Raw genomic sequence first — 12,433 nt, 5'->3', positions numbered from 1 at the left:
AAATATTTTTACATGGGATTAAATGTATCTGTCTCCATGGAAACAAGCAAGCCACATCCCTGGCCAAGTTACAGGTCAGATCTGTGGAGAGGCAATAACCCCTCACAGTAAGAATACAAGCTTTTTTAAAAGACTAAAAACACATGTAAATGTAAAAGCAAGATAAACATTTTAAACAATATACTGTGGAACATTCCGCAGTCCCGCATTAAGATCTCCATGGATACTATCAGGTGGTAAACCCTCCACAATAAGAGTTACATAGTGCAGCTTTAATGCTACTGTGGTTGTGCTTCATCAACTTTCCCAATAATGTTCAGTGTGTCAGCGTGTTGGGGACAGCATGGAGAGGCTATACTGATCTCCAGTTTATGCAGATATAATACTGATGCGTTGCATACAGTGTACTTAATACATAGTTAATCACAAAAAGACATTAAATTATTATATAACTTAAACTCAAATTATAAACTTTAATGTGGTATTGATGAAACTCTTTTGAAAACCAGATTCATCACTTTAAGAAACACGAGAAGTGATCTTAAATGCTACAGTAGTAGAGGATTACTAATGAAGCCTGAAGGCTCGGAGTTATCAGAGAAAATCAAATGATGAGACCAAAAGGGATGTGCACTTATAGATGTGGATCCTATGTGAAAACAGCAGGGGGCCAGAGTAAAAAGGCTGCTCTATTTCAGGCTCCAACCCAATCAAAGTGGACTGTCTAAGAAAGTTGTACTATAAATGAGTAATATTTGAATAGAATTGTGAAAGACAAACTTATAACTTAAATGTGAAATTGATTCGTGAGCTATGTTTGTTTGGAGTTTTGTTTTGTTTCATGCATGTTGGAGCAGTTCTTTTATTATTAGTCTATTTTGAAAGCTTAAAATGTTCTGTTCCACCTTGCAATATCATGAAGCAGTAATTTGAATTTTAATACCTGCTTTTTACCTTTGGTTTAGCAGAGATTGTTTGTGTTGCATTTTTTGTATGAAAATTGTTCTATAAATAAAGTTTGATTGATTGATTGGCAATACCAGGGCTAAAATTTTCCAAATGATTCTAGTTAAATATGGATCTTATTAAAAACACAGTGGGACACTTCCTGTATTACCACATGACATCACAAGGTAGAACAGGGTGTTTTCCATTTGAGAGAAGAACTCAGCCTAAATACACAGGGTATGTGCGTCAAACGTGATTGAATGAAAAATAAATAAATAAACCTGGGTGTGTTTGTGATGAGGAAACAACATTATAACAAAGAAAGAGAATGTAATATGGGCCCTGTTACAAAGAAACAAACCATAGAGCAAGTCAGACTATTAAAATGATTATGTATTGTTAACTCTATGACGACATACTATCCACTACATGAAGCTCTTTTTTTTCCAATAAAGACATCACAGTGTTTTTATATTGACATAAACTGTTGAATGTTGTGATTCTGACCAGGCTCCCCTCTCTCCCCTCAGGCACTATGACGAGACAAGAGTCCCCCAGGACACTCTTGCACTATGGACAGCACTGATGACCCTTTGACAGACAGCCACAAACCTACCACTAGCACCAACCACCAGCACCCACACCCCCACCTGCTTCACCACTGCTCCACCCCATCCCTGGCACCGCAGGCAGCTCGCAACAACTGCACCAAGGCAAGGTACACCACTACAGAGCTGTCCATACAATTAGATTACAAAATGTTTATGGATTTTCACTGTCAAAAGTACAAGAAAAAAGTGATGTACAGTTATGTACAGTGGTCGTGTTTAAGTTAAGGGAACTATATTATGCAAAACTGTCTCTTGTGAGCTCTAAGCCATGTTAGGTGTTACCTGAGATTGTGTTTTGTTTTATTCACACATGTTTGAGTAACCCTTTATTATTATTATTAGTCTGTCTACATCTCTAAAGCTCAAAATGCTCTGTTCCACCTTGTGATGAAGGGGTAGTTTTCAAGTTAACAAGTACCTTTTCCTGTTATTTCAGTAGAGATTGGCAATTCTAGGGCTGAAATTAAGGTGGAGTGTTTTCTGTTTGAGAGAAGAACTAAATATCTCTCTGTGTTAAAAAAATAAATAAATAAAAAATGTGTGAAAGAAACAAAATACAACTCCAGGTATGTTTGTGATCTTTAAGTGTATGGAGAACATCATAGTTTTGCTATGATTGCTTCAAATATCAAAACTGGATTCAGTACACAGCATGATTGAGAATTACACACTTATAATAAATGGTATTAGTGAAACATTATTTTGATATTGTAGTTTTAAACATCATTAATTTCATTGCATACATATCCTTTGATATGTGATGACAAAATCACTGCCGTTTTAAATATTGTAAATAAAAACTAGCTTGGAAATATATGCAGTTTTATTGAAGAAACTGCAGCAAGCATCATTGAAATACCCAAAAGCATAACTGTTTATTCATTCAAACATAGATTTTATTTTTGTGCTTTCTCTAAGTGCATTTGGTAAAATTTTGCTGAAATTCTGTCCGAAAACTTGTCCAAGTCCAATCAATACAACTCCAAAATCCAGCTGCAAGCTCTTTATTATATAACCACAACATACATACTTACAGTCAAGTAAAATCTCCAATTGTAGGCATCCACAAGGAGTTGAATGTCATATATTCTGTCAACATAATCCTGAACCTGTGCACAAAATCTCTCAGCGAATCGATTAGTTTAGCCTGTTAGCTCTGAGGCCGACGCATTCTCCACACAACATATTTCCTCACATAAATCCTGACACTCATCGCAAAAGACATGTTCTTTGATTTCTTTCTTTAGACTCTCATTTTTCCATAAGCTCAGCAGCTCCCTGGCCACCATTTAACCACAGAAAATCTATGTGTGCATCTTTGCCAGGAAAATCCAATGCTTTATATCTATTAGGTTATTTATTTATTTTTATTTTCTTACTGGCGTGGCTCGTATAACATCTTTAAAATGTCTAGATGTGCAGTGGGATAAAACCAGGCGCCACACTGGCTCCAGTATTAATACGCCTGATTGGGAAATAGAGAGATGTCAGTGCTGTAAATTTAACATACAGCGCCGTAAAAAAGATGAGGCCGGACTCGTAAAAATGCCCGGTCTCGTAGGGTTTGTGGAAAGCAGGGGTCTCTGTCGCTCAATACTGACAGTTTATGGCCTGTGTTATGATGGGAGCAGGTCTGCGGCAGATTTCAACTATAAATAGACCCAAGTCCCAGAGTACATTAGGAGATTATTGTCTATTTACTGTCACAACACTTGATCCAGTAATGCACAGAATATACAGGAAGCAGCAAGTTCAGTGAAGCGTTAAGTTTCACCATACACGCACAATTACACAGAGGAAAAGAAAGCACTGATCATTTTTATGGTGGTGGTTAAATAATCAATGTGTTCTCTCTGTATGGTGGTGTTCCTGGGTTACTGTACATTCACAGTGAGTCATGAAATCCTAAGTATTTTATTTTTTTATTTATTTAGCAGGAAGTAATCATACATATTCCGTTTGTTTCTTTGTGTTGCATCATGTATATGCTCCACTATGTGTGTGTGCTTGTGTGTGTTTACTTGTCTGGCTAGTTCGCGTGCCTGTCAGTTTATGAGTGAAAAAGGAAAAAAATAAATTAAATAAAAAAATACACAGGGTCTGAAAACTCAGAAGGATTAAATGGTAATTTGAGGTTAGAGAAGTTTGATTTGGTTCTATAATAGATGACCACAGTGCTCTTCAGTTTCCTTGGCATCACTGAAATAAACTAACCTGATTGTGTCCAAGTTTGGGCTGAGACACAGGAGGAGGTGTGGTAAAAAATAAATAAATAAATAAATGAATAAACACCAACTTCGTATTATATTTTTTTGTTGCAAGCATAAAAAAGACCCTGCAGATAAGTACATTTGAATGGCTGTACAATCTTTATTTAATTGTATAGCCCATCTGTAAATAGCATCTATTATTACAAACAACTTAACATAATTTCTTTTTAAACAAGGACAAAAGGAATGCCCTCACATGGAAATATCCCCTTCTTGTGTAAGGATTAGACCAGGCTGCTTTGTGAGACAGTTGGGTGACATTCAAGCATCCTTCCGGGTGTCCCCTGGTGCGGCCGCTTGAGTAATAGTTTTATGATCACTTTGCAGGATGCAGATAGTGTTTTCTTTGAAGCTCAAAAGAAAAGCTGTATATAATAACATAACACGTGGTTGGCTTTGAACTGTCTCTTAATGTGGAATGAGGCCTTGTGTCTAGAGGCCCGTGCATACATGTTCATGTATTTTGATCTAAGCATCTGCTCCAGGCATTATCCAACTTCAGAGCATGTAATGAGTGATTTCACATCCCTTATTAACCTGTGGAGCCCTGCGAACATACAAGTTCATGTTTGAATATTCATGCAGCAGACTATTGTGAAGGGAGCATGTTCTGACACAACAAGAAACCTGCTTGACTGCTGTATTAAATATTAAACAGAGCAGTGTTCGAAGTGGGATAGGGTCAGTTCCCAAAGGCTTCCAGTGCTGAGTTGATCTACTATGGGCAATTTGTAGTACATCTCATCTGTACAAACAACTTTCTCCATATAAGAAAATGATTTGGGAAATGACAAGGTTCATTTTGCAATCAAAATGTTTTGTACGAGTGTCTCATTTCACAAAAAATTCAAGCAGAATAACAGGGCAAGACATAAGATTCTCTCTGAAAGAAACAAACAAAAAAAACATACAATTTATCAAATTTTGTTGTATAAATTATTGTCTCGACTGTTAAATGCATCTAAATCCCCATAAAGAAGGTTCCAAATTATACTCCCAACTTTTCACAGGTTTACAGGGATCAAGTACAGAGGAATTGTGTATTCTACATTCAGTTTTGAAGTAGGCCTCAGTATAAAATTTAAGCAGAGTTAAATACAATGGTACAAACTGACTTCATCCAACTAAACAGCTGAAGTGTCAGATTAGCCTGTTGTGTGTATCAGGTAGAATCAGACATCTAGGGTAAAGATGGATTTTAAAAAAAGTTAGTTTGAGATTACAGAGAGAGATAATGTACTCAACAGTAAAAAAAAAAAAACAACAACAAAAAAAACAACAACAGCAGGTATCATCAATTGATTCTTCAGATCAATCTCTGACGTTTCCAAACCTCGACCTTGGTGCATCCAATCAATTTGCTCACATGTTTAGTGGGGCCTGAGGGAGCCATATGTCCCCAGCACAGTGATTCCCGGCTGCCTTATGTCTGTATGTGTCTATGCGTGTGTGTGTGTGTGTGTGTAAGCGAGTTCGTATGTGTGTGTATGCGTGTGTATGTGTTCTATATGTAGTGGTCTCTGACAGATGCTGCTGCCTCCACCTCCACGCAAACAATGTGAATGTGTGCTTTCTCATTTATTCATCCACACATTATACACGAGCCCTGAAGACAGGAAGCTCTGCATAATGTCCCTCCAATCCAATGTTTGCCTTGTTTCCGATACAGTGCTAGGAGCAACATGTCGATTTCTATTGAGTGAATGTTTTGTAATAAAAGATGAATTTGTCAATGAGTTTTCCTCCAGTTTTCTGATACCTTTCAAATGTAGTCATTTTCTGCTCTAAGACAGCAGTGATATTGAATATCGATTGAGCAAAAGGATTACTGCAGACGCCCTTCTGCCTTAACTATCTTAAACATTGGGAGTATTTTGTTACACATTTAAATATAAAGTATTGTGTTAACAGTTGTGTAAGAGACATTAATACTCTGTATTCAAGGATGCATTCATACTCACTATATTTACATGCGCACCAGTCTAATCTAAACTGGACTAAACAGGGCTCAAACACACAGCAAGGACAAGCCTGAACTCACCCTTTTAAAATTATTTATTATAATTTACAATAATGTGTTTATTAATATTATTAGCAGTAGTAGTAGTATTGTATATTTGAAGTCAATGAAATAGATCAAATAAATAAGAAAAATATAAGACAGCATGGTATTATAGCATAAACTACTATTATTTTATTTAGAAACTTTTATTGTCTGAAAGAAAGTTAATTTTGAGAGTGTAGCCTTTTCCTGTATGGCATAGTAGATTTAGTATCGTGATAAGACTACTATTTAACTGACTAACTTAACAAAATATTCACATACTTGGTCTTACTTGCTACTAGTTGAAACATATTGGTACACCATTCCCTGGCTCTTACAGGTTGTACATATGGATATTTACTGGTGGTGTTAAGGTTATGATAATCAGTAAGGGTCTGTGCATTTTAGTGGCAAGGCAATTTAATTTCATATTTGTCCAGTACTGGTTCCTGGTTTTAATCGAAGGCTTGCGTTTTGCTGAGATGAGATAGCGGGAGAGATTTATGGGAACAGTTTGTAACAGTGTGGGCGTGAGGAAGAAAAAAAAAGACCGGCGGTATCTGAGTGCAAAGAGAGAAGACAAAATTAACATAATGCAGTGTTACATAAAACAACAAGCTTTTCCATGAACATACAGTACAGTTCAGTGTGAGAGAGGTGGGTTGTGCTGCTTATTACACAATTATATATTTTGGCTTTGGTTCATAAGAAGTAGACTTAAATTGTAGTATAGTTTAATTGCCACTGCTGGCTTCTACAATAAAGTCTAGCAAACAGGAGCAATATAGCTTTGGTGTAAAGAACTGCATTTGTTTGTCATCTTTTGAATATATGTGAGGCTTCTTTACAAAAATATAAAAGGTAGAAATTACTCAAGTTGAGGGTGTATTTAGGTTTTGAGTAATATTTTATAACAACAACATTTAACATATTAATAAACACTCAATAAAGGAGTTACTAAGCCTGATCATTATTGTTCATTATTACAGAAAGGGACAATATTACACTTTTTTTTTTTTTTTTATCTAAGTTATAAAGTTTTTCCCTCATCAAAACTATACCTGGAGTTGTGTTTTGTTATATTCACATGTTTAACCCTGTATATTAAGTCTGAGTTCTTCTCTCAAACTGAAAACACTCTGTTCCATCTTGTGGTGTCATGTGGTAATACATGAAGTGATCTGGTGTGTTGTAAAACTCCATACACGTTCACTAGGATCATTTGGTAAAAGGTAGTTGTTAACGTAAAAACTACCACTTCATGACATCATAAGGTGGGGACAGAGAATTTTGAGTTTTGATAGGTAGCTTAATAATAAAGGGTTACTCACACATGTGCGAATGAAACAAAACACAACTCCAGGTATGTTTTTGATGAGGTAACAACATTCTAACATGGCTTAAAGCTCAAAAGAATCATTTGTGTGTAAAATAGGACCTGCCTTCTCCCTATGCTTTGTCATATTGAAATATACAACCTATTAGAACATTACAAACGCAATGCAGTTATGATTTACAGTATGTGAATTTTGTAGTTAATACATCTCAGTTTGACAATACATTAACTGATCTAAAATGGTCACCTGATTAACTTCATCACATCAAAAGACAAAATAACTGTGACACTAGAGCTCCCTCATGTTTAGATACGATACACGGTTTACGGCTCATAATACAATATCATCATAATATGGCATGAAATACATGAACTAATCGATATATTGCATGGATATATACTGTGATGTGTTTGGTTCCTATAAAAACAGCTACATATTTTAGAAACAATATTTCTTTGTTAAACCACTACCTGTGCAAAGTTAACATGAAATACTTCTAAACAGTGAATATGCCAAGCTTATTGTAAAAATAAGTTTCTTTACACAAAATAAGCAACACAATTGTAGTGTAGTCACTGAAAAAATTGCTAAAATATAACAAAACACTTTCTTGGCAATATATCAATCCAGCAGCCCACGATAACAATAGTGCATCACCAAATTTAGTATCACACTATATTGATATTTTTGCACTCCCCTATGTGACTTTACTTCTATCAGAAATACTATCGTGAGTCCCTTCCAACAGAGTCAAATTGAGCTTGGGTGATACATTATACTTGGTCCAACAGCTGCACATTTTATAGCGATTTGCAGCCTGTTACATCGCCACAAGTTGATTATTCCAAACTAACAGTGTGCAGATAGAGGTTGCTACTTGGCTCTGTGACCATTGCAAAACAGATGGCTACAACTAACAGTCCCAGTTGGATTAATTGTTGTTTTACTCCCCATATTGAGATTTTTACTTTGTTACGACATACACCCACTCCACAAATGAAAATATTTGACTTGATTGTGACAAAGAAAACAGCAGGCTTTTACATTCCCTTTGTGATGGTGTTCTAATTAACTGACACCTTTGCTCCAACGATTCATCTATAAAACACAGTGGGAGGAAGGATTTGACATGTTGCCTTTTATATCAAAAACATTAAAGGGGAAGCTAAATTTACTTCTGATCTAAACTAGACTGGTTATACACAAATGAAAAACTGTAGCATGATTAGCTTTTGCAATATTTATTACACCCAAACCACAGGCCAGTGTACTGTGTTTAAGAATTAAACTCCTAAATCCTTTTGGTTGTGAACGCCAACACAGTGGACGGATCAGAAAAATTTAAACACCCACCCACTGAGCGTTCATCTAGCTGACTTTCTTTCACCAATTAAAATAAAATGTACTTTTCTCAACTAGGCTATCATATCACTTTACATCAAGAAATCGCTTACACACGCGCAAATACTGGCAAGGCACATCAAGTGTCTTGCCCAAGGACACGATCACAGTATGCATTTGTAAGAGCTGGGACTGAACCACCAACCTGTTCCGTCAGTGGATTCGATAACTCTGCCAATTGAGCAATACAACACTGAATTTGTGTCGCTTTGCAAGACACGTGGGGGCTCATTTATCAAGTGTTTGCTCATGTGCTTAAGTCTGTTCCATGTCCTAAAGACTGCCCCGTGTCCTAAAGCGTAAACTGTGGGGTCCGGTCCCGTTACCCTGGATGAGGCGTGATGTGATTCTAGCACGAATTTCAGCGATCCATCATCATCGATTAAGTCCAAGCAAACACAACAGTTGAAAAATTCAATAGCCCACAGGAGCAAAGGCACACAAACTTTTACACTCACTGAATGCACTCATTTACATATCACACGCAACATGCCAACAAACTGCACAAGCCATTTTTTTCATCTTATGCTTACGGTTTAGACCATGGATTGATAACTGAGGCCCTTAATCCACAGTGCCTTCCATGTCTTGTACAGATTGTAAGTGTATAGTTTGTGATTTATATTATTTATTACTAGGGTTGTAACGATATCCAAGTCTCACAACATGTTATTGTCACGGTATGAACCTCACGATATTTATTGCAATAACGTGGGAAAGCTCGCGATATGATGGGGAGGCTCACGATTAGGAATGTAACAATGTCCAAATCTCTTTCAATGTTTACACCATATTTTCACAATATACATCCCATGGTGTGACATTTATTGTGATATATTGTGGAGGCTAACATGCTCCTCTTAAAATGTCTTGATAAGACTTAATCCAAAGAACTAAGACTTAAAAGTGCTTAGAACAGTTATTTCTTCTTTTAGTCTACTCTGAAATGGCGCAAAGGATCATGATCTATTTAGTTCCCACTGCCTTTTTGCAGCTATTTCTGCACCGTAACTCTTAATTTAAGCAAAGAGACTTGTAATTCGATATATTGTGATGGTCCACGAGAACTTTAACAATACGATATCACAATATTTTGGGTATTGTTACATCCCTATTGATTACTCATTTACGGCAGCTATGCATTGCATCCAACATAGAAGCAAACAAGTCCAGCTTTACACGTTTTTAGAAGCATAAAAGCGCCATTCTACCTTTGCTCTCTTCTGCTCCACAGGTGTCATAACCAGAGCTGGCGGTGCGATCTCCAGGGAGTGACTGTTGTTTGAGGGAGCTACCTCCGCCTCTCCTCCACCGGACACTGGACAAACTGTTCCACTTCCACCTGCACCTCGACCCCATCCTGACCGCTCCATCTCGCTGTCTGTCGGGGGGTCACCACGCGGCCCCTGCTCCGTTTGTGAACAGAGGACAACCTTTACATGCCCAACAAAAAACGCCTCACCAAGACATGTGGTTTCGGACAAAAAGGGATTCCTATGAAATACCTGGATTGTATTGATTGTGGGACCACCTTTTTGAGGCGGGCGCTCTTTGCTGTGAATAGGCCTTCTGCTGGAGTAAAACCTCCCATATTTTTATAGACCAAAGAGAAAAATGAACTGAAATCACCATCTGACATAAAACCATGCAGACATTTTGGATAAGACGTTGTGAGATGCCAGCAGAACTTTAAAAGAAACATCTTGTTGGATACTCTTATGAACCAATCAAACTGGAGTACTTTTAAACTTTACAGACTTTTTTGTCAGACTAAGCCCACCACTGTATTTTGAAGACTGAAGATATAGATACTACATACGTATAACTGTGTATCAAAAAAGTTGCATTTTTATCAGTAGCGGAGGTGTTTGCGATGGCTCGTTGGCAGAAAGAAATCATATCAAAGAATTATCTTCAGAGAAAGTTTAAAAATTCTGTTGAGTAGAAAGAGTAAAGAAATGTCATTAAATGTATTTTGGAAGGCCCTAAAAAGTTATATATTTAACAATTTTATATGTTGTACCTTTGTAGAGAAGCTTATTGGACTTACAATGTGATCACAATGGCAGTTTTAAGTAGTAGGACGTGAACAAAAGCTGTTGTTCTCACTGAATCGTATAGTCCCAACTTTATTTTTGTTCACATCTCTGTAGCTGCTTTGATTTCATATTCATTCAAGTCACTGTCTATCAAATCCATTACTGAAAAAAGGAAATTTATTGAGGACTGGTATGCAGCCAACTGAACATTGTAAATCTATGGTAGTCAGTGGAAGCCATTGAAAACTGCTAATTTGCTATGATATTGTATTGTACACGGTGTGGAATACTGACTCATTCTCTCTCTATGGGTTTTGATCTCTTTAATTTATTATTTTTGTGCTTTTGGTGTTGGTTTGCACAAATGCGGACAGGCAAATCTACCAAGGATGCAGAGATTAGAGACGGGAAGTCGACAGATGCAGAATACATTGCTTAAATATCAGAGACATTTACATTTTTATCATGGAATATTTTAAGAATAAATTAAATACATGAAAAAATACCCTTTGAAAACTCAGATGGTCTTAGTTTTCAAATGTTTTGAGAGATTTTAATTCAGAAAAGACAACTATGAGAATATAAACTGCAGTATCTGTCAAAGTTTTAACAAAAATATGTTTTTTCCAATATATGTGGCACGACATCTAAGCAATGCAATGGATGAATGAATGATCAGAGTTATTTATTTCTATCATGACACATTTTAGAATTAATTAACAATAAAAGAAATGACCCAAGAATATTGTAATTATAAAAATGTCCACGGTTTTCTTTTTATCAGTGAGAGACAATTGACAGTTTAGGTATTTCTCATGGTTGCCAATTGCCATTTTACAAGGCTAATTATAATAGCTGCTTAAAGGTTAAAGGGACAGTCCAGGATTTTGGACATAGGGCCTTATATCCTAGTGAGCCAGAGTGTTGGAGACATGTGGAGACACTTTTTTAAATATTCCATCCAGTCCTTGTATTTGCAGAGGTCACTGGTTCTAGGCTAGTGCATGTCAATGGTCATAGTTAGCCTGCCACTAAAAACAGTCTTACCCACTCCCACAAAGCACCCGAAGCAAATTATTATTATGCAACAACAACATTACAAAGGCAATAATTTACAGTAAGTGAATTATGTAGTTAATACATCTCAGTTTGACAATACATTAACTGATCCAAAACGGACACCTGATTTACTTCATCACATCAAAAGACAAAATAACTGTGACACTAGAGCTGGAAATCATAGGCTCCCTCATGTTTAGATACAATACACGGCTTATGGCCCATAATACAATATCATCATAATATGGCATGAAATACATGAACAAATCAATGTATTGCATGGATATATATCGTGAAGTGTTTGGTTCCTATAAAAACAGCTACATATTTTAGCATCAATTATTATTACGCAAGACTGTTAATGTGAACGTCGACTATCAATGTGAATTTTAGAAGTAAAACCAACCTTGCATTTGAAGGATTTATGTCTGAGCAGCAGCGGCGAGTTGTACTTCCTGATAGCGGCAGCAGTGGACTGATATCACCTAGCACCTATCTTACCGGCAAAGTAAAATTCTGCTGCTGCTGAGAAAATAGTCCTTCAACATGCAACGATACATGCGATGCAAGGTTAGTTTTATTTCAAACATTATTCTATCAACACAGACATTTACATTGATAGTCGTAATAATAGATTTGCTTTGGGTGCTTTGTGGAGTGGGTAAGACTGTTTTTAGTGGCAGGCTAACTATGGCCATTGACATGCACTAGCCTAGCACCAGCG

General features: G+C 36.6%; 1 protein-coding gene across 1 annotated transcript in view; it reads left to right on the top strand.

Annotated features, from left to right (window-relative positions):
- The window catches only part of tafa5a (TAFA chemokine like family member 5a), a 138,878-nt gene extending 127,501 nt beyond the window's left edge, over nucleotides 1-11,377 (top strand). Inside the window, exons 4-5 of the mRNA XM_055153946.1 lie at nucleotides 1,479-1,666; nucleotides 9,846-11,377. Of these exons, the coding sequence (XP_055009921.1) occupies nucleotides 1,479-1,487 (9 nt within the window). The 3' untranslated portion in view covers nucleotides 1,488-1,666; nucleotides 9,846-11,377. The remainder of the gene's footprint in view (nucleotides 1-1,478; nucleotides 1,667-9,845) is intronic.
- Nucleotides 11,378-12,433: the final 1,056 nt, after the last annotated feature.

This window comes from Boleophthalmus pectinirostris, unplaced genomic scaffold (genome assembly GCF_026225935.1).
Source record: "Boleophthalmus pectinirostris isolate CB_2022bp ecotype Guang Dong unplaced genomic scaffold, ASM2622593v1 HiC_scaffold_18, whole genome shotgun sequence".
NCBI classification, from domain to species: Eukaryota; Metazoa; Chordata; class Actinopteri; order Gobiiformes; family Gobiidae; genus Boleophthalmus; species Boleophthalmus pectinirostris.
Note: the sequence above shows the minus strand (reverse complement) of the source record. Positions and strands in the feature narration are given on the sequence as shown.